The 26,865-nt window shown below is 39.6% G+C and overlaps 2 protein-coding genes across 2 annotated transcripts; one reads left to right on the forward strand and one right to left on the reverse strand.

Moving 5' to 3' along the window:
- Positions 1 to 1,145: 1,145 nt before the first annotated feature.
- On the forward strand, positions 1,146 to 12,898 carry cyth4b (cytohesin 4b). Its single transcript, XM_082535839.1, has 13 exons — positions 1,146 to 1,292; positions 3,694 to 3,776; positions 4,267 to 4,331; positions 6,015 to 6,081; positions 6,869 to 6,987; positions 7,180 to 7,260; positions 8,807 to 8,919; positions 9,176 to 9,324; positions 9,845 to 9,956; positions 10,188 to 10,264; positions 10,784 to 10,855; positions 10,962 to 11,116; positions 11,898 to 12,898. Exons 1-13 carry the CDS (start codon positions 1,274 to 1,276, stop codon positions 12,001 to 12,003), a joined length of 1,218 nt encoding a protein of 405 aa, XP_082391965.1. The 5' UTR covers positions 1,146 to 1,273; the 3' UTR covers positions 12,004 to 12,898.
- Positions 12,899 to 15,015: 2,117 nt separating this feature from the next.
- Positions 15,016 to 26,318, reverse strand: fam83fb (family with sequence similarity 83 member Fb). The gene is made up of 5 exons (XM_082535504.1): positions 25,637 to 26,318; positions 19,966 to 20,133; positions 18,752 to 18,873; positions 16,919 to 17,643; positions 15,016 to 16,770 (listed from the first exon to the last, which is right to left on the reverse strand). Exons 1-5 carry the CDS (start codon positions 26,111 to 26,113, stop codon positions 16,730 to 16,732), a joined length of 1,533 nt encoding a protein of 510 aa, XP_082391630.1. The 5' UTR covers positions 26,114 to 26,318; the 3' UTR covers positions 15,016 to 16,729.
- Between the last annotated feature and the right edge of the window lie 547 nt (positions 26,319 to 26,865).

Consider the following 26,865-nt stretch of genomic DNA (forward strand, 5'->3'; position numbering starts at 1 on the left):
AGTCTAGATTTTCTTCAGAGATACTACTAAATGTTTATAAGCATTAGATCAACAATACCTGGCCCAAAGATACTGTTTCCAGGAAGCTGTAAGATGACGGCAAATGTTGAACTATTTCCATTAAGCAAGACAAAAACACGCCTTCATACAACCACGCAAGAAAAACAGCATTTGTGATGTTCATCTCCAACCACTAGATGGCACTTTAGCAACAGTTTTTGCTATTGACTCACGTTTAAAACCCTGAGCTTGTACAGCACAGTTGCTCTTCCTTTATCTTTCACAGCTATTTAAACTATTGTTTTTCTTACATTTGTTCGACTTCTCACATCACTTTTTTTGAAAAAAAAACCATTATTCAGAATACACATTAACACCTCGCTTTTATAATAGTTATAATGTCAGGTTTAATTATGAGGACTTTATATTCACATGCTATTTTTTCCTCCTGAATAATTCCTTGAATAATTTTACTTCCGTTTCCAAAGTGTGTTTAAACTGCTGTAAAACCTCAATTTGTGTATGGTTACCTTGGCAGGATGCAACATGCAAAATTCAACCCGTTAACTACTTGTTGGTTTTTCAACAGTGCGAGCTTTCAGCTGTCAAATCAGCCCGAGAGAGAGAGTACACTGCGTTAAGCAGAGCAGGAAAGCCACACAGCCTTCAAAATAAAGGTATCACATTTTAGTTAAATAAAGTCACCTGTAATTGCGATAAATATATCTCAAGGCTTCGTGGCTCACCTCATCATATGATAACATGATAGTAATGCTTTCCAAACTCGTCTCCTAGCTAGTTTTTTCAGCTTTGACGTACAGAAAACACTCGAAGATTCAACTACATAACAGTGGAAGATATTTGCAGATATCTCAGGTCCACAAACCTGTGCAAAAGAGTTTTTTTCTTTTCTTTTCTTTTTTACACCTGTGTTTTACCCCGACTGTTTCTGTTAATATGCGTTTAAAAACATAAATGGAAAAGTTGACTTCTTGCATCCTGAAATGAAACATGAAAAAAAAAGACCCTCTTTGATCAAATTAAATCTCTGACAAATTCGTTTATTAACCCTTTTATTTTGAAGGCTGACCTGTTTGCGGTCTCGTGTATGAGTGGTATTGTGACAGATGGGGAAGAGGTGGAGTTGAAAGACAGCATCCACTTCATTCAGCTGTTAATTCACTGTGTGCCAAGGCAGCCTGCGTACCTTGATACATCGACTTTGTTTAGCTGTTTTTGTACTGATTCTTTTCCCCTCTATCCTTGGATATAAATGACTGATTGCCAAATGGGTAAGACTTGGTTTAGTTGCCTTTTTATTACTGATTTTAATATGTATTTATTTAGTTCATATTTACAGAGAACGGGATCGTTTAAATTATTGATATTTAAATGTAGGTGTGATTTTCAGAGACTGTCACTGGATATTTAAAATTAAAAGGCTCTTTCATGCAATTTACCTTCATAATTGTCTTTTAGTATACTCCTGATGTGTGATACTCTTATTATAAAGACGCTTGACCTTATGACATGAATTGGATCTTAAAAAGTTACCCAGCTGTTTTATAGGGAAGCTTCAAGTTTCACACTGTCATGTTTCTAACTAAACAGCTGTAATTTGAAGACAAATCATTAGAAATAAATACTGCTATTACTGGTGCAAACCTTCAATGCATGCTGAGAATAGCTGGTGGAACGTTTTAGTGATGGTTGTACACTTCAGCATATACCACTTCTCACTGTTTAACCTTGTGGTCATACATTGTGGGTCTTAGCAGCTGAAATGGGGAAGAGACTCACATTCACATGCACGTCACCGACTGTAACATTAAAAAGGAAGTTGCAAAGATGCCTAAACTACTTAAAAACGTAACTTAAAGTCAGCGGTTATTTTTCAGATTGGTAATTCGGTATCTAAATTACCTAAACAAAGGCTCCAATGATTTAAGCCTGTCAGCTTTGTTGCACAAGATGTGTAAAGGAAGGGTGGGGAAGTGGAAGCACTGTGGTCACATCATTAACAGCAAACAACATATCTCTACAGGAAGTATTGGCAGTTAGCAGTCTTTTAGCTTTAAATATTCTAAAAAATATTTATTTTCTCAAAGGATCAATGTAAAAAAAAAAAAAAAAAGGTCAGTATGGCCTGAATGCTGCTGAGGAACCAGAATGCATACACTTTGCTTTGCTTATCATAACATCTCATCATCTATGCTGATGATAAAAATATGTTGCTTTGCTGTTGTTGTTGTTTTTTTAAAGTTACGTCTCTTCATTTTCTAAAATCTAAAGAACAGGTGTTTAATTTTGTCTTTATCCATGTAAAACACAAATACAGAGAAAATTAAATGGAATTTGCCGAGAGAGGATGTTGGGTAAACCACCAAATGGTATGACGCTTTCGTTAATGATTCATTTTTAAGCCAAACAGGAGGTCAGTGCTGTTTTAAGATGATGCAACTTCGGTGAGCTGCAATGGAGCTGCTTTGCAAACTGACACTGCTACAAATAAAGCCACAAAGACAAAATTCAAAGTGCACAAAGAATTAAAAAAATAAATAAATTGCGCCTTACTAAAAATTGACCTTACCTTGATATTAACACTGGCCCTTGAATATGTGAAGGCGGGTGACACTGGCTATCATTAGACATGTTTCTACAGCAGAGAGTTGTGAGTTGGCATGAACATTTATAGAAATGGTAAGAGTAATGGTGCCTCTTTTTTGTTTCTGAGGCTTTGCAGTAATGTTTCAATTATGCTCAGTTGTGGGCGTAGGAAAAGGGCTGTTCAGTCCCAAGAGGACCCTCGTACAGTTGTGACTGTGAGAAAGTATAACCCCCGCCTAAGCTGGCCACAGCTTCTTCATGTTTCTGTCACATTCAAGTTTGTAACATGGAACAGGAGTGAGGCAAATGAATGTGGTTGTTGATTTGCTGTTTATTACGTGTGTTTATATGGCAAACTGATAGCCATGTTTGAGTTTAAAACTGATCAGTACTGATCCATACCCAGAGGTATTTGAAAGACAGTCAGAAGCAGCTGTTTCCAGTGGAGGCGCCTTTTTCTCCTCCAGAGCCTGGTCTGGAGGAGACAAAGCGCAAAAGTGTGGGGGCTGCTCTAAAAGGGGCCCTCAAGTTTCCCCAGTGGAAAACAGTCTATCACTACAATGTGAAGATGAAGGAAACTCTGGGTCATTAAGATAACTAACCCCTGTGACGCAATGACCACATGCAACTGATAATTGAATCTAAAATCATAATACGGTAAAATATTATCTATAACCGAGCAAATTTCCAAATACTATTTTCTTCCTTAGAATTAATGATCATTAAAAAAAAACACAAGTCATGCTATGGCTCTGTTTCTGTTTAATGGAATGGAAATATGAGAAAACTCATCATGGATTTGCGAGTGTCTCTGTTTTCGAGAAAAATATTCACAGTACTGTTTTGTGGTGACAGAAATCATTCATGAAAAAACCACAGCACCTGTCTCACATATCTTCCAGAGAAGCCATCTTCCCTGTGTTGTGGTTGTTTTTAAATATACTCCACATTTTCAATATGCAAATTATCATTCAAATTATTCAAGAACAGCTCCGTTCTGCACATTTGTTTTACAGTAGATATTGTTGTATTTGAAGAACTTGTTGTTGGAATTGCTGGAATTATATTGTTCCACTGTATGTTTAGTTTCCTCAGATTTTACACCAGAAGAGAAGATGGAGATCAAAACCATCAAGACATATAAAAAAGACCTTCTGGATGATATCCAGGTAACCTGTATACATATACCAGGCATGTCCAAGGTCCAGTCCAGGGGCCAATAACAGCCCTAGGGCAGATTTTATATGGCCCCTCGCTCCCACCACCACAGACAGAATTAATAAAGTGTCATTTGTCTTTTCACCTCATGGTAGCAGCACCAGTTTCAAATGAACCTGAGATGCATCTTCAGCAGATCTTTATGTTATTTTACTCCATGTGTAAATGAAAAGCAGGTTAATTTTGTTAAGGCTTGAACACCTGATCACCATAACAACAATTCTTGCATTATTAAAAAAATAAAATGTGAAAAAAGAAGCATAATGTTTCAAAAAAAAAAAAAAGGTGAGAAGGATTGGGGCCCCTGGGTGATCTTCCATCAATATGGCACTCTTATAAAAAAAAAGTTTATACAATCATTGCACTTATTTTTGTGTTTTCGTGTTTTTCACGTTTTTTTAAACAATATAAAATACTTTTCTTTCTCTCTGTCTTTTCCAGAAGTTAAAAATGGAGATAGACAATGTGATGGCAGAAATACTCAGTTTTGAGTCTGCAGAAGAAAAGTAAGTAGACTCTTTTTGTTTTTTTGTGCAAAATGGGAAAAACCCTACACCTGCATCATGCACGGAGGTTTCTTTGTCGTGTATTTAGAACACCTACACAATGCCACTGACAAAAAACATGTAAATGTCTTACATGACTCAGTGACACAGTGCCTTTCAAACAAGTTTCTCTTCTTCCAATGATTACTAACACTTGAAAAGAGTTTTCCACTTATAACATATTGATTAGCTATTTTTTTTGATGAGAAAACAGTTTTTTGTTTCACAGTTGTGGGCAAAATTATGCAACACTTCCCCCCTAATTACAATCACTGATCCAAACTAGGCTGATAGTCAATAGAATGAGATGCATGAAACCTGTTGCAACCAATGAGTCTCGGATGTATATATTGCATCAAATGTGCCATATTGTGCAACTTCCAAAAAAATAATTATGGACTAATGATGTTAATTTTACAGTACTGTGCAAAAGGCTTGAGGCAGGTGTAATTTAGTCATATTTTGCTTCCAAAGAGCCAAACTTTTGCAGTGGTTCTCCGAGCTTTCTGAAGTCTTTTAAAGTTTTTCATTAGAAATTGGCTGCTTTTTCACTTATTCTCTGTCCTGTCCCATCAACAGCATGGCATATCTCAATTCAATTCAGTTCAATTCTATTCTATTCTATCTTTAAAGTGCAAAATCACAACAACTGTTGCCTCAAGGTGTTTTATATTGTAAGGTAAAGACCATAAGATGATACAAAGAGAACCCCAACAATCAGGGAACCTTCTATGAGCAAGCACTTGGCAACAGTGTGAAGGAAAAATTCCCTTTTAACAGGAATAAATCTCTGGAAGAACCAGGCTCAGGGAGGGGCGGCCATCTGTCACGATCTCGGCATGGCATGCATCATATCCTTAAAGCAATTTGAGGAAACTGAAAAAGTCGAGGAAAAAAGAGGAAGTTGAGGCCTGAAAGACAATCTACAGCAGATGACAGTACTGTCATGTCCTTAAGAAATAGGAAAAAAACAACACAACTGACACATCGACTACACCGACTATCTACTCTTTGGTGAAGCTGCTTCAGAAATGGTCTCTGTGGAGGCGTGTCTGTCAAGAAGTCATTCTTAAGGAAGGGAAACTAGGAGAAAAGACCTGGACTGAAAATCAGTGAAAACAGGTCATGGTCATGGTTAAAGTTTGAATGTCAGTATGTATGCGGGAAATAAGAAAGGAGGCACAACAATGAGTCTCTACGGCTATAGTGGAGGCTCTGACCTGGTTTAGGACTGCATTTCAGACAGGGGTGACGGATTCTTTTCAAAACTGCAGGAATTATGAATGCAGAAAAGTATTGTCAGGTTTTGATCCACCATGCAATACCATCTGGAAAGTGTATTATCCCAACAAACTGACAGTGCAGTAAAACAAACCTGGATAGACAAAATATACAATGAAGCACTATCATTCATGAATTGGCCTCCACTGAGGCTGGACCTCAACATTATTAAAGCAGTTTGGGATCATCTTGATAAAGAATGGAAAAAAAGACAGCCAACATTCAAATGTCCTTCAAGAAGGCTACACATGCAATCCTGTGCAGTTGTTTTGCACCGAGCATGTGTGCAAAGAAAATGAAAAAGAACAAGTGTAAGACTTTTGTCCACAACTGACATTTTTCTCATTATTGTTGATTTTTCAGCAAAGCAATAGAGAAAAACAAACAATTTGCAAATGGGAAGAAGAAATTCAACATGGACCCTAAAAAGGTAAGCTGGATCAACATACTCGACAAGGAATAACCATTTGTTATGAAGAATTAAAAAACAAACAAACAAAAAAGCCTTTTTGCATTTCGCTGTCTGAGCTTTTGCAGCTGAGCACCTTCCTCCAGCACAGCAGCTTGTATTAACTTTCATGTGTGTCATACTGAAGGGGCCGCCGTGTCTGTGAACAGAACAGACACCCTGGCCCACACCAGAGTTTCTGTGGTTTTGCTTGGAGGTCAAAGTTATGACTGCTGTGCGTGCAAATGTTTGCAACTACTGATACAATGAATAATTCTTGTCATGGTTTACTTTCTTTTTTGTTTAGCTTAACTTTACTACAACTTAATATAACTTGACACACTTATATAACAGTGTTCCACTTTGAACCATAGGCAGTCTAAAGTAATATAAACATGACAATCAATGTGTAATCAACGTTGGATTACACAGAAGAGAATTAAGGCAGCATGTAGCTGCATGCAGGCAATAACTAAATGCTAAACATTGTTTTCCTCTTCAAGCACAGTATCGAGGAGAAAGAGGAAGAGATAACTGAATTTAAGGAATTAGGATTACAGATGCTGTGAACTTGCTGTGTTTTACCAGCATGAGATGAGATCATTGTGAAAGTAGCACACATTAGCCACAGCAGGCAGCGCATGTGTTCCTGTGCATATTTTAAGTGCTATGTCAGAAGCTAAAAATTCTCCTTACCTGTGCAGTTTTAGTGGTGAGGACAAATAGAGCCCAAATGTGAACTTCTGTGAAATGATCCGCTTGCTTGCAGGGAATCAACTACTTGTTGGAGATTAAGCTGCTGGATGGAAGTGCTCAATCCATCGCTGAGTTTCTCTACAAGGAAGAAGGACTCAACAAGACAGCCATTGGAGAATTCCTTGGAGAAAGGTGAGTGAGGCCAGGGAGTGTGCAGACGGCAGTAGAAGGGAGGCAATGAGGATGAGAGTGAAGGAAATGAAAAGGTGTAGAATCAGAGCGTGAGGAGGCTAAAACACAGGATAAGTTAGGATAGGTCTTGTATGGAAAAGGTGAAAACTTTTCTTTTGTTTCATGCCTTTTCCCTCACACTCCGCCCCACAGGGAAGAACTCCACCTTCAGACCCTGAAGGCTTTTGTGGAGCTGCACGAGTTCTCCGACCTCAACCTGGTCCAGGCTCTCAGGTCAGCCCCTCTTCATCTGCTGTGTCATAAACACAATTTTTCTTCATGATCATTTTACAAGGATGTTTGCATACACATATGTAATAGTATAATGGATAACACCAATAGGAACCTGACTAAATGTAGACTTGCAGACTTGACCTTTTAACTGCTAAACAAAGACAAAAGGCCATAGAAGGGCATAATTGAAGTTTAAATGTACCTACATTGTAATATTTGCACTTATTTATGAGCAAAAACAGAGAAAAAGAGTAATATGTAATCAGAAAGTCTTTCCACAGTCACTAAACTGTAACTGTTATCAGACAAGCAGCTATATATAACTTGTTCACAGTGTGGACAGGCCCAATGTTCACTCAGAGGTATCAGGAGCAGTAAAATTACTCCAAACCTTTTGCTACAGAGACAGGCAGATTTAGATTGCAAATGACTACGGTGGTATGGAGGAAAAAAAGTATTCCAAAAATATTTGTAAAATTTTGATTTCCAAAGAAAAGGGTATTGATCAAAAATGTTAAGATTGTGTAGCAAATTAAAATGTCCTTTATCCAAAACAAAAAAATGTATAAGGTTAGTCATCCTGGTGATAAATACTCAGGATGGAAACAGTTATTTACTGTTGTTTATTATGCTTCCAGGCATTTTGAGAAGTCAAAAAGAAAATCTACCTAATGTTGCACAGTAACAGTGATGTCATCGGGGTTATCCTGTCTGGTTATCCCTCCTTTCCTTGACCTTGTTAGGATCAAGTAAAATTCACCTTGAAAAGGAACTGACAAATAATTTTAAAACAAAAAGTAAAGGAGAAATAAGAACCATGGTGCTTAGAGTCTCACCCTTTCATTTTACAGCAGCTATTTCTGACACAGGTCCGCTCTAAACCACATTGTTCTAAAGATACAATACATCTGAAATGAGTTCTTACTGTGTTATTTGCAGGGCACAGACACATGGAGAAGCCAGTGAATGACTTGATTCCTTTAGTTATTTGATCTACTTCAATGCCTGACTGTATAAAGGCACCCATGACACAAACTTAACTGACATGTAAAATGAACCTAAAAAGAGGACATAACCAATGCAAATGTGAAACTATATTTTCATACAGCTATTTTGATGGAGAGCACTTCTCTGAACTCATGTAACGAGCCCTTCCCATATGGCCACAACTCATAATGACCAAACTTGGCAAAATTAGAGTATATTAATAACTTTCCCTGATGACCAAGCAATTCCAACCCAAGTGTTGAAGATGAAATTTGTCAGAATTTCACAAGCAGAACAGCCAAACTTGATTCTCACATTAAATGTAACATTTCCTGTCCTTGTATGCTGATGTTAACATGCTGTATAGATGACTCCACCACAGGTCACACTGACCGATCTGCTGTTAATCAGTCCTTCAGCACAAAAAGCAGCTATAAAGTCCAGACTTTGAGACTTGCTACAGACAGACAGTGCGTCTCCTGTCTACTTGCTGATAAACAGCTTCACGTGTATTGTTAACATACTGAGGTGTTCTGCCTTTGCGGTGTGTATGTGACAGACAGTTTCTGTGGAGTTTCCGTCTGCCTGGTGAAGCTCAGAAGATTGACCGTATGATGGAGGCCTTCGCCACCCGCTACTGCGACTGCAACCTCGATGTCTTCCAGTCAACTGGTGGGCTTCAATATGCATTCTATATTCATACTTCCTGTTTGAGACTGTGTGTGAGAGAGCGGAGGTTGTTTTTTTTAAATTACCACACCATCTTTGTATTTTTGATATTCACGTCTTCCTTTCTACTTTTTTTTGTGCTTTCTCCTTGTCACTAATTCTGTATTTCTCTATTCAGTACCAAAAATGCATATGTGAAACACTGGTTCAGGCTTCCTCTTATTCTTTGTGTGCGTGTGCATCTTCCTCTTAACCCCAGACACGTGCTACATCCTGTCTTTTGCCATCATCATGTTGAACACGAGCCTTCACAACCCCAACGTGAAGGACAAAACCACTCTGGAGCGTTTCATCTCCATGAACAGAGGCATCAACAATGGAGAGGACCTACCCAATGATCTGCTGTCGGTGAGAACCTCTCAAAAACACAATCACAGCGCCCACGTAGACGCCAAGAAGCAATTACCTAAATGGACACACAGCTAACATTTTAGCCTCTGCATACATTCACCACACATTTTCAGCTCCCTAGTGATGTAAAAGAAACGGCTAGCTCATATTGTGAATAATAAGAGGAAGGTGAACAAGAAGAGATTGTGTTAAAAGTTTTTTTTTAAGTCATTGACTGGTAAACGTCAAAATGAAACAGAAGCTAACAATAATATTATTTATTACAGTATTTGTAACAAAAAGTAAAACCACACAGTTCCTTTCCTCCTCGAGAAAGTAATACCTGTATTTCATAGTCGCCACTAATGTGGAACTGAAACACACACAGACATGAAAACATCCAGGTTCTCTCATGCCAATCTTCCACCCACAGGTCAGTCGAGGCCGTCAGCGGGTTACAGGAGGCTCAGGATCATATTTTATATTCACCTGCAATTCATTTAATGGTTGCATTTCATTTCACTCTCTCTACACACAGAAACTGTACGAGAGCATACGCAACGAGCCCTTCAAAATCCCAGAGGACGATGGGAATGATCTGACTCACACCTTCTTCAACCCCGACAGAGAAGGATGGCTCCTCAAACTTGGTAAAATCCCACCCAGAAAACATGCTTAAACAGTGGACTTTTTTTTTATGTTAAGCGTGCTTTGCCCTGCTGTGTGGCATCACATCTTAGTAATTTGCTACACAAACAGGAAAGTACAGAGGAAGCACGGAGAGAATGACCCAATACTGGAAGATTCTCATGTGTGCTTGCACGTAAGTGACATAATATCCCCAACCAACAGCCCACATTTTTGTTGTCTCTCTATTTTAGGAGGTCGAGTTAAGACGTGGAAGAGGCGATGGTTCATTCTGACAGACAACTGCCTCTACTACTTCGAGTACACCACTGTAAGGCCTCTGTCAAACTCATCATGCTGTCACTGTATATTTGTCCTTCTCTAGCTGTTGCTAAGCTCTTTTGATGAATCAGGTGAATGGCATCATAGGTGGTAGGGTTTAATCAGTTTTTTTTTACATATCACTGACATCGAAGTTGTAGTTATGAAAACCTAACTGGAACGTAACCATAGAGACGGTTGTGCTGAAAACGCCCATGTTTTATTACGTGTCTTTTTTTTCTTGCCTAATGTTACAGATAAAAATGACACATTAATGTCTTTAACCTTTGAAGATTGACCAAATTCTCAGTGAGTTACGTGGTGTTACTCAGGCTTTGAAAACCAAAATGTGATGTTATTTCCGGTAAAAGTGTCACTTAATAATCTTATATCAGGTATCTATCCCTATCTTTTCTGCTTCCCTTTTTTTCTGACATTGGTAACATTTTTTTTATTCTCATCTCTACATTTTTTTTTGTTTTTTTACCCACCTGACTCATCAATAAATGTCTTTTGGATCTGCCTGTAGGATAAAGAGCCCCGAGGCATCATCCCCCTGGAGAATCTCTGTGTTAGAGAAGTGCATTACCCTCGTAAACCGGTAAGATCTTGTCAGCTGTTCAAGCAGAACACAAACACATTCTGCAAGTTGATAAACTGATAGTTTCTAAGAGTGACTTTCATGTTGATGGTCTTGCATCGTGTAGTACTGTCTGGAGCTGTACAACCCCAACAGTCGAGGGCAGAAGATCAAAGCATGTAAGACAGAGACGGATGGCAGGGTGGTGGAGGGGAAACACCAGTCCTACACAATCTGTGCCTCCAGCGCAGAAGAGAGAGATTCCTGGATTGAGGCCATCAGGTCAGACCACACACACACACACACACACACACACACACACACACACACACACACACACCTGTACACTTGCATTTGTAAGGTGTAAGTAAGATATTAGCAAGTGCTTAATTCGTCATTTATATATCTTTACTCCTCCTTAGTATGTCATTACAGATTTGTTTATTTATCCATGTGTTATTGTTACACCATGTAACTATGTACAGCTATTATTCCCAGTAATAATCATAATCATTACTCATAGTAATAAAGCTATATTCATAAATGGCATACTAAAGAGGAACAATGATGTATAACTGATGTATTAAGCACTTGCTTATACCTCAATAATGCTAAATAGACATTATTATAAAGTTCTGCTGGTATTTGGATCAGTCTCCCACTCTAACCACTAGTACTTGGTTGCAGTCATGCTTGTTGCTGACTCTTCTTTTAGCTATATTTTGGTTTTCAGCAGTTTCAGAGAGAGTCTCTCTAATGGAAGATGCATGTCTTTGTTCACTAGTGCCAGCGTTTTATGTCTGACTCATGTAGCTTTAGTTTGAAATCAGCACCCTGGTGCATTTTGGAACAGCAGCATTAGCACTGAGGACACTGCTTTAAACCAATGAAACAATAAACTTCTGCCTATACCAGGATTAATCCGAATGCCTATGGAAAATATGTTCTTCAATAAGCCAAGAGCAATACATAGTTATGTATTGTTATTTAACTGTATATTGTTATATAAGCTTTTGTTAACCTCCTATAAGCTAATGTCAGCCTTTTTTCTATCTTCAAATAGGGCAAGTATCACCAAGGATCCGTTCTACGACTTGGTCTCAGTCCGTAAGAAAAAGGTGATACACCAAACTCCCCAGGACTCAGGAGAGCAGGATCCGACCTCGTGAATGTTCAGCTCACTCCACCGTGCACTGTGGATTGTAATTTCTTTTGAAAATCATTTTAACCACCCTGCAACAAAAGGGCAATGGAGGCTTCAGAAACACACTGACGGTGGTGGTTTAGACTAAAAAAGAGACTTCCCTTTCCACTTCTCCTTTCATAGACTGAGAAACACAGTGTCAGGGGTGAAAAAATGACTCATTTGTGTTGTTCATGGCATCAGCACGGCGGGCAAAGGAGCGCTTGGCAACAAATTCTCTGGGCCCACACGAGGAGATATCTCGGTTTAGGTTAACACATTTGACAGTGTGTGTGTTTACTGCACTTGTTTTCCTCTCTGCAGTGAGAAGATGATTCTTTTGGTTTGATTTTCACCTAACCAAGTATCTCAGCTAAGGAAGAAAAATTAAACATGTGATGTCTCAGCAGTTCCTTGAATGCTATTAAAAGGCGCGCGTAGGGCACAGCGTCTTACTCAGTTCTCATAGTGCTCAGAAGCGGACATTTATAGGGTGATTTTATTTCTCTCTGGTGGACAGCTTTAAGTTTTACTGCAAATCCATTGGTGGGTATGGTGTTATCTCAGTGACCTGTTGAAGTGTCTAGTTTGTACAGAATCATTTTCACGTATGTAAATATGTTTTTCAGTTGTTTGGATCTTATACAGTCACATCAAATGCATGTTAATATGTTTTTGTCATGTAAATTGAAAGGACAGTGCAATAGGAACATGCATTTTATATCCGCTTTGTAACAAATTTACTGTGTAAATTGAAATCATTTAACCATTCATTGTGTTTTGTGTCAGTCTGTATACTGCATATGTTTGATCACTGTAAGTACTTTATTTTTTATGCTCTCACGAAATGATTATTTAATAAAAAAAAAAGTGTTTATCGATGCGTTTGTATTAAAAAGGAGGATTTTGTTTTCATGCTTTGATCTTGACAGCTGTGTTTTCGGTTGAATACGCACTGAAACCATTCAGCCACACCTTACTTCCTCATATTTATTTTGTATGCTGATATGTTTGGTTTACATCCTTGGGTGAAGCACCTAAAACCACCTCTGTGGTTTGATGTGGCAGGCTTGTGTGTGTGAGAATTTTGTCAAAACCATCCTTTTTCATGGCCCAGATTTAAAAAAAAAATCATGAGGAACAAGCTTGATGATTCACAACCATAAAACTTGTAAATGACTCTCCTGTAACATGCAGCTATTCTATCAATTGTTTAGACTTTTTTCCTCTCAGCCATGCCTCTAACTTTGTCTCCAAACTGCTCAAGATGAGCTGTCCCTCTGATGTGCTCATTTCTAATCTAGTCCATCCTGGTCACTCCCAGCGAAGCTCTTTTACAGCTTCATTTCTTCCACCTCCAGCTTGGCTTCAGAGTGACCGACTCATCCTTGCTGCTATATTTCTTTCATAAATGACCCCTGACACTTGTCTCCACCCATTCCACCCTGCCTACACGCTCTTCTTCACCTATCTTGGGCACTGTCCATTGATTTGAATGGTCAACCCAATGCATTTAAACCTGTTCTCTTCATTACAGCTTCTCCTTGCAGCTTCACTGTTACACCAGGTCTTCTCACACACACATATTCTGTCTCACGTCTGCTGACTTTCATTTCTTTTTTCTGCACAGCATACAACCAGGTTCGCTCTGGGGTGGCTGTAGCTCAGGAAGTAAAGCAGGTCATCTGCTAATAGTACCCCTGGCTGTTCCAGTATGCATGTCAAAGCATCCTTGTGCAAGATACTGAAAGTTGCTCTCTGATGCATTCATCAGAGTATGAATATGCATGAATGTTAGACAGCCAGAACTTAAGCATATGAAAAAGTGGGTGAATAAGGCATGTTGTATAAAGTGCTTTGAGTATTAAGGTGTTATATAAAAATTTACCATTCCACCTGCTCCCTACGCTCACTTTCAGATCACAGCATCGTCTGTGAGCATCATAGTCCAGAGTAAAACTGGAAACAATTCAGATTAGTACTTAAAACTTATCATTAAAAGCTAACATATAGATTATACCTACAGAATGTGGAAATGTTTATTATGTTTACAACATAATATTATTTGTGTTGTACTCATATGCTTAAACCAACAGGTGCATTTTGACTTCATAGCCAAGGCTTCGGTTCACAGTGCAGGCTAAGTAATGACAGGAATGAATTTTGGTGTGATTATGATCATTAGTTTGTCTTTAATTCTGATCATTAATGATAGCAGAAAACTCAACAATTAATGGTTACTGCTTCATCAGTAATTGAGATAACATGATGAATATACAGAACGTCATATTTACACTTGTTGTTATGGTTATGATAACGTGCATCCCTTCAATCTTTGTATTGAGTAAATCAAACATTTATGTTTACATCAAACTATGAACATCAGCCTCGTGCTCAAGGCAAAATGCACAAAAGCAGTACTCTAAATCTGCACACCTGAATGGACTGAAGTGTCTAAATGTCTGTTGAAAACAAATAAACATGAAGGGCTTTAAAGGAAGCATGAATATGCAAGTGACAGGAAACAATGTATTTTCATCCTTGTGCACTGGCAACACAAAGTGTGTGAGAACACCTCTTCCTGCTGCAGCCTTGACTTCCTGTTTTACTGCTTTTAGTGTTACACCAACCATCAACCCTCCCACCCCCAGCCCGAGCCTAACCTCCCTCACACTACCCTCAACTCAGCCCCGAGTTTGTCATCAGGCCTGTGGTTCCTCTTTTTCTTTCCGAGTGGTTAGCAAACGCTAACCGATAAGAGAACCAGAGGGAGAAGCAATGGCGGCACCCAGCGGACGGTTTATGTAATACAGTCACTAGTTTTTGCCCCTCATCCTAACCCTGTAGCAAGTGTATCATATTTTGTAGATGACTTTTTGTGAGTTTTTCAAACTTCTGCATCATTTATAAGTCATAAACTGCAACAACAGCAATAATTTATGGATGTATATGGTTATATGTATACAAAATTAAAAATAAATTGCAGATGTAGCAAAAATATTGTATGGAAATGTTTTTATTTTTTTCAAAAGGCTCAATAAACACTCATTTTTCTGCTTTTGCAAAAAAAATAAAAAACAATTTTCTGGCAATTATTTCACGGTTGAGACTTTGAAAGGACAAATTATAGACTAGTACCTGCGCATCACCACTAGAGGGAGCTGCACTCAAATTTATGCCTGTTCAGAGACTTTTACTTATGAACATTTTTATGCTTTTTCTGTATTGCTGCAATTTGTTTTTACATGACAATTTCCTCACTTCTAGAACTGAATAAAAGGCAATATTTATTATAGAGTTGCAACATGAAACAAAAAGTATGTAAGTAGTATAATATTTAAACTGTAATCCGGGCCTAAACTCATTCACTGTCTAATAATATCCTGCTTTGGGCTGACCATGAGTGGCTATCAATCTGAACTGTGGCCTGCATTGTGAAGCAGGATTTCATAGGTTCAGTGTCCATCCTGGGTTTTCTGTACTATGAAAACGCTTCTCTTCTTATTGGGGTATACTGCCATAGTAACCTAACCTAACTTGCAGCTGGATTAGAGCTTATTACAGCTACGAAATCACCGCTTTCTGACCAATTTATTCCATATCCATTCCTGGAAGATCCTGTGGAGCGTCTGTGCATGGACTGTAGGAGTGTCTGAAGTTTTTCCGTTTCCCCAAAACGCAGTAAGAAATATAGATTATTAAACAAAACTTTATTCCTTGGGGGTTTTTTGATTGTTTTTTGTTGGCTGCAAACATTTTCACAACTATTTTACTGTGCTTCCTATTTGTAGTGGACGCTGCATGTAGTCAAAGTCTGAGTTTGACTTCTGATTTTATATTTATTTATTCAGACTAACCTAATGAGAGCTGTGATACTTGTATGTTAACTCACACTGGTGCCAGTTTTCCTTCCTTGATTCAAACAGGCTAAACTTTATTAATACTGCAGCTCTCTTCCACTCACACTGAACTATTTCAAGCACACAAACGTCCATACAGAACATTTAATACTGAACTACTGCACACAGCTTTTCATTTAACACATGATCACACTGCTGCTTTGTCTGTAGCAGCTGTGCTGCTTTGAGCCTCTATCATGTGCTTAACTGTGTTGCCATTACTTATCCATCTGATTGGTGAGATGCTGTCAGCACCAACACCTTCATGCAAACGTTCATGTGAAAGCATATCTTGGTTACTGATTTAAGGGTAAGTGGATGTAATGGAAAGACACCATGGTTATGCTAAACTCGCTTCGTAGTGCATGGCTGAGGTGAATGTGTGTGGTTAAGAGTGACAAATAGCCCCACATCTGGTGGGATTTAAATTTCCCGCTGTGTTACATTTGGAATGTAAAGACAACTTTTGACAGCTTAGATGATTTCTTTCACTCTTTGACAGACAGGCTTCTCACGTTGATCCACCTTAAAACTGTACATTCAGTGTCCAGAAGAGAAGAACCTGGAAGCTAACAGTGTTCAAAGCAAAACACGATGAAAGTGCTCATAACAAAATCTCTTATTAACCCAATCTGCATTCTAACATATCATATAAAACTTAAAACGCATTTATTGTACATTTGGCACCAAACAACAAAATGATTTTATCTTGTCTCTCTGTGAGACGCTGGGTAAAATTCTTCAGCACAATCAAACGTGATGTTAATGTTCATGTGACTAAAGTCATTTTGTCTTCTGTGGAGATGGGCAGCTTCAGCTCACTTTACACTTTCCTTTATGTTGACTTTTTAAACCTGTCAGGAAAAAGAAAATAGAGAAATGATTACATTACCCTCAACCTCTTCACATCACTCAGGTTAGATTACAGGTTATAATTCATTGGATTAAAATGTGTTCATTGCAGATTAAATCTTCATATACAAGCTAATATTCGTGACTTACTCATATTGTCATGTGAGGCATTGACAGTTTGCTGAGACATTGACTTCCGTCCCAGTCTAGACGGCTTCTTACTAACTTTGGATGGAGATAACACAACCACTTCGCAGTTATCCTCATTCTCCTCATCCTGTTTAGTTTCTGGGGGTACAGGTTCTGTGTTAACAGGAAGTTTATTCTGGGATTTCCTCTTAAAAAGTCTCTGCCTTAGTGTGGGACGGCTTTTTATGTCTGACTTGACTCCATTTGTCCTCTTGAAGCTTTCGCCTGGGGATTCTGCCGGCAGCGGACTCAATCGATCCATCTTCTCGCTGCTGGCCAACCGTGGGCTCCCCGAATCTGCCTCCTCGGGAACCTCAGCCAGACCTGAACCCCTCTTGGGTTCGCGCAGAGATCCTGTTGGACGGGGAGTATCCCCAAACGCTAGTGCGTATTTAGGGTTGTAATATTTGTGTGCTGGGACCTGGATTTCATTATTCCGTGAATCCCCTAAGCTAACCTGGAAGCGGGATGTGGTTGCTGCTAATGGCGGGCGTTTGGTACTCGGTTTAGAGCGAACTGTGGAGGCCACCTGGGCAGCAGGAGGGCTGACGTGAAACTCTTTGTAGAGGTTCATTTTCTCAGAGATGGCATACAGCTCACGGAAGTCCCGGTCAAAGAAGTCGACTGGCTGTCCCGTCATCACAGTGATCATGTTTCGGTCCATGCGAGACGTGCACCAGGAGAAGCTGGGAGGACACAGCATTAACAGTTAGGAACGAGCATATTCTCTATGGAAAATCTTCGTGTCTCTAGCACAGTAAGCAGGTATCAAACAGACTACAACCACATTCCTATGGCTTTGATCATCATTTTTCTGATTAAAAGCATTAGCAGTATCATTAGCATGCTACCAGAACAAAGTTAGTTGATGACCTTTTTTGTCCAGGTTAAAATATTTAAACAACCGCTAAATGTACTCCCCTAAAATGAGGTCACCCATGCTAGCATAACAAGCTGCCTATAGAGATCATCTACAAAAGTCCAAACACAAACAGAATAATTAATGTCTCAATCCTACACAGAATTTAGCAGAGCTATTGATGGAGGCTGTCATAAAACGAAAGCTACATTTTGTACTCAGGCTAGAAAAGACCAGCCTGAACAATAGCACAGCAGATAATCTACAGAGGCATGAATCACAGCTCAAAGACAGACAAGTTAGGTTGGCTGGCTGGATAGATAGATAGATAGATAGATAGATAGATAGATAGATAGATAGATAGATAGATAGATAGATAGATAGATAGATAGGGGTGTGTGTGTGTGTGTGTGTGTGTGTGTGTGTGTGTGTGTGTGTGTGTATACACAATCAAAAGTAAATCAACCGTATTCAGATAAGTGGATAAACACCTGCTTATCCACTTATCTAGCTGCATGTCTCTTCTGACCAGATCGCGCTACACTTGGTGCTTTGTTAGACTTTAATGCAGTACGACATGACTCAGTGCACGTCATGGCACAATGAAGCCACTAAAATGTTAAGCGTGCATGGTTACAAGAATGCTGCTACAACTGCCAATTAAGAGACACAAGCATGTCTTTACAGTAAGTCTTAAAATAGAATTAACACACAAATGGCATCAGAGTGATTATTGCTCTCTTAAAAGAGAAAGTGAAGAATTATATCCAAGAATGATGAAAGTATTCAGAGACAGTCTGAGTCTTTCACTCACATCATTTGACAAAAGGAACCCAAGTTATCAGTCTCTAATCTTATACACAGCGGCAGATAAAATTACTTAAACTCAGATTATTACGTTTAATGGAACATTTTGCACAATATTTCCTCCTCACCTGTAGGAACCGAACACAACTTTGTCCCCATCTACCAGCATGTATTTATTACAGAGTGAACCAGGCAGCCTGCCAAACGACAAATTGAAACCAGTTCCCTGAAGCGTTCTGGCTCTGATGTTCTGCAACGACACAGGGTCAGGATGAGGATGAGAACATAACCAACAATGTCAAGACGCAGGCAGTTTAACAATCTTTTTGATGGAACCAGCACATAGTTTGATTTTTACAGCCATACTCTTAAAAATCAGTCCACCCAAACCTCCTACTGGCTGCCTACGAAATATGTGGCTCAGCAATCCTAGCAACTGATTCAATCGTCCAATCTTTAAGCAAGTCGTTTTACTACTTTTGACCAAGTTTGATGGTCTTGGGCCACATCCAGATATACAATCAGCTGAAGAGGACAATTGAGCCACATCAGCTGAAAGTTAATTTTAAAACCACTGGGGAGTGACGATTTAGCCTTTTGTTAGCTTTTTAAATTTTATCTCCATTCATAATCACACAGTAATTATTGATCAGCACATGAAACGAGTTACGTCTTGAACGAAGTGCATTCTCGAGATAACTCCTGGCTACACCTGAACCCCAAAATCTCCTACAGCTAAATATGGAGGAGAAGGATACACTTGATTGCTCTATAATAGGTGTCCTTTCCAATTCTGTTACTGATTTTGTGTGAGTTCAAGACATAAGTGGAAACAATTAATAATTTAACTAATGGGACACTTCTATGTATAACTGCTTTAATACAGTGGTGAAAATAGCATGTCAGATTTGGTCATTTCATTACTAGGATGTGTGTTATTTTGTACCTGCGTTCACAAAGTTAACTATTTAATGACGGCACTGATGCACTTTGAAATTCTGCATCAGTGATGAAATCTGATTTTTCTGTGATGTCGCCATCATTTATATCAAAGTAAAGTGGGATTACAAGACTGCCCTTCCAGTTTAGGCAATATTTGACAACGGTTATTGGTTGTGACATGAATTATTGAGTTGAACCAAATTATTGAGTTAATTTATCCAGAAAAAAACAAGCAAAAAAGCAACAATAGTGCTGTTACAAACAAACCAATAAAACAATCCATGACCCTCTGAATAACTGAACCTACACTAGAAGACGCAACTCTTTAAAATAAGCTCAGATTATGAGGTTATTATTTTTCTCTGCGTCGCTGATATACTGTCTAAAAGTATAGTCTTACCCGAAGGTGTTGTGAGCCAATCTGCAGCCTGGAGCACATGTCCAAGAAGTGCGGCACACCTTGCTGATCCAACAAAATGTAAACAGGCACCATGCGACGTGACGCTGCATCCATCAGGTCCTGTAGGATGTGGATGTCTGTGAGGATGTCCATTACTATGGCGATCACCTGCAGGAGAAATAAGCATTAGTATTTTATATCCAGCACCCGAAGGGCCTGAGTTCAATTCCAAGGCCGGCCGGCTGGGGCATTTCAGTGTGGAGATTGGTGGTTCTCCCCGTGACTGTGTGGAGTACTCTCCAAAGTATGTCAGGATAACTGATGATTCTAAATTGGTTATAGGAGTGAATGTGAGCATGAACATTTGTCTGTCTCTTTGTGTTATGGACTGCCACACGTTCTTTTAACCCCTTACAGCACTTTAAATTAATAACCCCTTGGCAGAAACAAAGGTGCACCAACAAGTCAGCAACACAGAGAGAAAAAAAAATGTTGCAACATTTGAGAAACCTGAATCTCAGCTTAAGTTCACTGTCAGCTACTCCTCCATGTTACCTCTCTATAGGAGGATGGGACAAAAATCAGTACATTGCTTGAGGGCAGAATGACTCCAACAAACCTAACAAAGGAACCATGAGGTGAAGCTAATCTGTCTAGCTGAAGCACTTTGCCACCTGTTAATACACCAACATTGAAGGCACTGCTGGGCCTTATGAAAGAGTCTTAGCTGCTAGTCCAATAAGAGTGGGGGAAGCCACTGTGTTATCCTCCGGCTGTGTTCCACTCAGACTGACAGATCACACAGATAAAATCTTGTAACAACAAAATAAGATCATCTGGGGAATTTAGGTCTGTCACTGACCCATAAAGCTCTTTCTGTTCTGTGAGTACGCTGGAATTAGTCGAGGAGGTACATCCTGGCAGAACACCTAAACCACCTTGTGACTAGTACAGAATCACAAAAGTCTTGTTCTTCAACACGTCCTGTCATGTTTGCCCACAGCGACAGAGTGCGCCTCAACTGGAAATAGTTTTAGAGACAAAACAAGCTGACCAGTGGATTTATTAATAGCACAATGTTTCTATGTTTCTCTAATGGTTTTCAAGCAACATTCAATGGTCACATGTTGTTGTTATGTGCCATGTTCATTATTGTGTCCATTAACATTTTACACTGAGGGCATTGGGGTTACTACTGCCTTGCAATTGTTTCAACTGATTCATTTGACATGATATATAAATCTTTTGGTTTACGTTGCCTGCAAAGGACTATGAAGACAGGACTAACTGTGTGTTTATTGTTGTTGTTGTTGTTGCGGGTGTGACAGTGAAATTCTTGGCAGCTTAATATTTACATACAGCCCACATAGTTTAGGCGACAAGCTGTAACTAGTTAGCATACTGTGCAGAGGGCATTATCTTCTCTGACAGGTCACAGCATGAACTGTTGACACAGTGACTTAATCTGACATTGTGCTTACAGATATATTCATATTCTTAAGGCTGAGCTAGGAATCAAAGTGAAAAAGACACTTAAGACAATTAATTGCTTTGTGCTCAACACAATTTGGAAATGTCTTTCTTAGGCTAAATTCCTATGATGCATCCTATGATGCATAAGGTGTTACCAAAAGGCCACCTAACATCTGCATAGCAATCATTAAAGCGTGTCTTTTTATGTAAAACATAGCCAAAATACTGAAGTCTGTGTATGTGCAAGTATAATCACTGTGAGCTCCGGCTTCAGAGTGCTCAGTGTTTATCCAACCCTGACTTTTCTGTGCTTGTGAAAGGAGGAGCATGTAAACCTTCTTAAGTAGATTAATAAATCATGCTCTCCCCATATACTCTTTAACAACAAAGAATACAAGGACCAGCCGTCTCTAAGCCGAGTTTCTCATATTGTGGATTAACAAAAACTCCAGTTGAAGATGGTGGAGGGTTGTGGGTAACTGGTTAGTAGCAAGCAGACTTGAACAGTGTTGCTGTCACACAGAGACAGAACAAACAGAAAAAAGGGACACATTACACAACACTCATAATTTTCTAGCAAAAATTGTTTTTTTAGAGATGTTCTCGATGGTAGTTTCCCTAATAGGGCAGCTGTGGCTACAATGTAGCTTGCCACCACCAGTGTGTGAATGTGTGTGTGAATGGGTGAATGACTGAATGTAGTGTAAAGCGCTTTGGGGTCCTTAGATTTGCTGGTTTCCTCTTGTTTGTGTTAGTTCTTTTCACAATAAAAGTCCTTGACGTATTACACATTGTGATTGTTGTACATATCATGGTTTGCAGAAGTGTGTCGAAACACTTTAAAACTAATTTTAGGATTGCAATAAAGTTTTACCTTTGATCTCAGTTATCAAAAGGACAATTTCCTTTCAAAAAATATTTTCTTGTTAGGCCATAATTAAAACAGAAAATGATATTCCCCCTATCGGATAAAACTTGTTTTGGTAAAGAACATTTGTGAAGCTGATTTTGTCATCTGTGCACTATTTGGATGAAGTGAGCAAAATAAAAAAATGACGTTGAGTAAGTATCAGTAACATCTGAAAAGTGAATACATTATTATTTTATAATGGTACTGTCCCATTAAACATATTTTAATTCAATGGAGGAAAAATGCACACACTCAAACACAAAGAAGGAAGACAGAGTGCCACAATAGAAAAAAACCCAACTACTAACAGTTCATTGAAAAAAAGGCTAAATAATTACACCATGTACATTTCACATTTATATCGACGTGAACATGATATACAGAAAAAACAAACACAGGTTTCAGCCAATGACCTTGTGTCGGTGTGGGTCTCCAGGATACCACCAACTACAGATGACAGGGGACCTGCATGTGTTTATTCAGGTGTAACAATCCTGCCTTTACACCCTTCACCCTCTCCCGCCACATCACACAACCAACTCCCCCGTGCCAGCCCCTCACCCATCCTTTCTAACACCTGACCAACTCATGAGACCAGAAGGGCACCAGCCCTAAACTGTGCGTCTCCCTCTGGCCTCAAAGTCTGCACTGACCAGCTAGCCCCCATCTTTACACTGACCTTAAACAGATCCCTGGAGCTATATGCAGTCCCCTGCTGTTTCAAGCACTCCAGTCATCGCTGTCTCCAAGAAACCCCCTATAACTTGGTTAAATGCTGTAGAGCTGTCACCCTGGTGTTAACATACCTGCAGGACATCACAATCTGCAGAAGGTCAACTAGTGGAATCGACCTTCTGCAGTTTGCTTTCCAGTCAAACAGGTCAGTGGACAATACCATCAATGTAGGTCTACACTAGATCCTGCAAATCCTCGGTTGCAGACCCATCACACCCTGTACACAACCTGTTCCAACTCCTGCCCCCTTGTAGGTGCTACAGAACACTGTATACCAAAGCAACCAGACATCTGCGTGTATATTATACAATAGCCGTTATTTCATAATTTATTCAGCATATATGAATATGCCTGTGTCACGTTGCTGTTGTCTGCCCTGCCTGTTCTGTTTACACTGAGAGCAAGAAAAAAAGTGGAGCCTAATTTCTTGCATGTGTACACAAACTTGGCCATTAAACCCAATTCTGATTCTGCCTCTGAATAAATCAGTACAACATAATCCCTGTTGAGTCAGATTTATGAGAAAAACACATAAAGGCACCATACTAAACCACAAGTTTTATGTAAAGTCCACACAGCCCAAGGGAGGGCAAAAAACAAGACACGGTCCTTTCAAACATGAATGGACATGTTACGTGCAAGGCAGAGGTGGAGAGTATGGAAATGTTTATTATTTGACTGTTTCGTCGTCCTTGAAAAGCAAAGTCATGGAAAAAATGTATCTTTAAATCTGCAACAAATGTTCCTCTGTTACACAGAAAAGGCCTGGTGTTTCCACTCATGGTCTCACTACAGAAAAATGCTGAGCCAACCTGAAAGCTCAACAGCAGAGATACAGGCTGAGACTTGAGGACAGTTAGGAATCAAACAACCTCCAGCACTTGTGTATGTTTTCATTTTTCTTTCATCCCATCAGAAAGAAAAATGAAAGAATCACTAAAACAAATAAAAACCAAAAACTAAATCACTGTTCACATGCAAACAAGTTAGTATCTGAAGAACTGGTTGGTCAACATGTGTTATCTTGAGTGTTATTTTTGCTTGTCTTTTTTATGTACTTTTTGCTCATGTACACCAATCCTAAAGCACCTACTGTTTAACTGTTTGTCTTCTTGATCTGCCAAGTTTGGAAAACACCCAAAGGTCTCGGTATGGCAAATTGTGAAAAGAGGGAGTGAACTACTAAACAATGTCTTACTTTATCAAATGAAAGAACAGTAGGCAGGGCAACCAGGAAACAAGGTAGTGTGTCATTCTGTTAAGAGCCAGAGATCCTGTTTTTACTACCTCCACTACCTGATCTGTACCCAGGAAGAAGGAAAGGGGTGTTGTGAAAAGGAAAGACCGGGAATTTCAAAGAAAAGCTGAGAAAAGTTGCACAAGTCACAAAACCCAGGGTGATTATGTGACATGTTCCTGCAGCCCTCCCTGACCCACTTTTAAAGAGAAATACTAAGGAAGCGAGTGCACAGCAAAGCCTGTCACTGCATTGTAGACTGAGCACGGAACAGATGACTCAGCATAGATCCGGCACCCTATGAGTAAACATGACTATCACCAACTCACATTTAAAGACCCACTTCAAGCCTTTAGTTGCTATGTGAGGAGCTATTAATCACTCAAACTGGTGTTCCCCCCTCCCTGACCCCTGTGGAGCTAGATCTACGGGACACTGCAAAGAGCAGCAGCCTTGTAGTTTTATCACACTACAAAAAAAGAGCGTGGACAGTGGTTTCACATTTCTTTACCGGGCTTGAGTTTCATGATTCTGAGCCCTCATTTTAAATAAAAGCTTTAAAGTTTCCCACACAGAGCCTGTTTAACTAGAACAAATTCCTGCAGTCTATCTGATGAAAAACATACACAAGTGCTGGAGGTTGTTAGAGCACCCTGGATCCATTTGTTACACAGTTACTACCCACCTATGTTCGTGTATGTATTATTAATGTCAATTTTGCATTAGCTACTGCCAATCACAGCAAACAATCACCTGCACTATTCCCGCCCTCCACCTATTCTCAGTCTCATTTGGGTATTTTCGTATGATCATAGTTTGCAAGCCAAATTATCTTTTTAAAAGAAAAAACTAACTAAAAGAAAAAATAAATCATGTCTACAACCATAACCAAACTAGCCTTTTGAGCTCTGCATTCTGAACCTGCTTGCCTCTTTTTCCTTTTTCCAGATCTAAAACAGAACCAAAAAACTGACATCTCTCATAATTATACATTGCTCTTCGCTACATGTTCAATGTTCAAGTATTGATCAGCCCTGTGGCTTACCAAATTCTGGTATCTGATCGATACCAAAACTTGCAGCATTGGACACTCGTCTTCTAACAGGCAATTAATCTTTACCGACTAACTACCTATTAGCAGAAATGTGATTAATTGTCGTAAATGTACTCCACATTTTTAGTATTGCCCATGTTACTGGTTGTATTTAAAGTACTATCATAGACTGACATAAGACTATGATCGTTATGAATTTATAAGGATGCCCGTTATTAGCCATAAACTTTTAAACGGGTTGAATCGGACCCACACTCCTCACCTTGCTAGCCTCTTGGATGAGCCGTCGCACCACCTCCTTAATGTGCGGTCCGTTGTCTTTGGGCGGGTGTGTGTGCACAGAAACCCGGGTCACCCCTTTGAAATAAGCCCCGCTGGGCCACCCGATATCCAGCGGCGGCACCTCTGTGTCCGACATCTGGGGCCAGTAGGTGGAGTGGACCCCTGAATCCGCATCGGTGCCGGTGGCGCCCTGCTCCGACCCGGAGGTGGATGCCTTGCTGTCATCCCCTGAGTCGTACGGTCTGAAAGTGTTCGTTAATAGCTTGACTTCCCTGGCAGACAGAAAGTCCTTCGTATTGTCCTCTTTAAGTCTTGTTTTGAAGGCGCCATCGCCCTCCTTCAGCAGCAGTTCTACAGCGGTTCGCTGCTCTTCACTATAGTAAAACTCCGGCTTGGTCTCCGGGACTTTGACTCCTATGCGCCCGTCCTCCATCACCGTGAGCTGGGATTCGGCCATGGTGGCTTTCGCGGTTAGCACCAATAAAGGTCAGAAGCTTTCTTAACCCCGAGCAGGGTTTGCTGAGTGACACCTACATACAGGTAGACTACAATAAAACTGGGAAACTTTTCTCACCTGACCGGAATTCTCACCGAGATTGAGCCGAGACTTTGGACTCTTCACTTGCCATTGGAATGATGAAGACGACGCACTGCAATGGGCGTTAACGTCTGTGAAAACCTTTGTGTAACTTTCGTTTTGGAATTTTCATTGTGGAGGCCCAAATCATGCCAAAACACATCCAGAGAGTCTTAGAAATGAATATGATTAATAATATACATTTTTAAATTTAAAAGTGAGGATGAATTCTTGTATTTTGCTCGTTTGTGTTGTTGTGTTTGCACATCTCTGTTGCTTGTGGGGCTCGCACACAAGAATTTCACTCGCATGTGCTGTGCCAGTGTGCCTGCACATGTGATGTGACAATAAAAAGTGATTTGATTTGATTTGATTTGAAAAGATTTCTGCTTTCAGTCAGATTGACCAAATTACACACAGACATTGAATGCAGCACACGTTTGTCCCGAGAGCTATAGAAACACGTACTCTGAAGCTATTGGGAGTTTTCTTTTCTTTCTTAGCAGCCTTGATAAGGTCAGCCCAGGTAATAAACCGAACAAACACGCACTTTATATGTGGGCCAAACAAGATAAGCAGTGTCATATGCCCTAAATAAAGTGAAACAACTTCTAGGGGCTATTTTGAGAATG

The sequence above is a fragment of the Aulonocara stuartgranti genome, assembly GCF_965226115.1.
Source record: "Aulonocara stuartgranti genome assembly, chromosome: 6".
Classification (NCBI taxonomy): Eukaryota; Metazoa; Chordata; class Actinopteri; order Cichliformes; family Cichlidae; genus Aulonocara; species Aulonocara stuartgranti.

Bases quoted from the DNA above. Each gene is read 5' to 3' on its own strand.
- cyth4b (XM_082535839.1), top strand. The intron at 8,920-9,175 runs GTGGGCTTCAAT...TCTTAACCCCAG, and splicing joins CGATGTCTTCCAGTCAACTG to ACACGTGCTACATCCTGTCT. The intron at 9,325-9,844 runs GTGAGAACCTCT...CTCTACACACAG, and splicing joins TACCCAATGATCTGCTGTCG to AAACTGTACGAGAGCATACG.
- fam83fb (XM_082535504.1), bottom strand. From the start codon at position 26,113: ATGGCCGAATCCCAGCTCACGGTGATGGAGGACGGGCGCATAGGAGTC. The intron at 20,134-25,636 runs GTGAGGAGTGTG...TTTCTCCTGCAG, and splicing joins TCATCCAAGAGGCTAGCAAG to GTGATCGCCATAGTAATGGA. The intron at 17,644-18,751 runs GTGAGGAGGAAA...GTGTCCTCCCAG, and splicing joins GTTGTGTTCGGTTCCTACAG to CTTCTCCTGGTGCACGTCTC.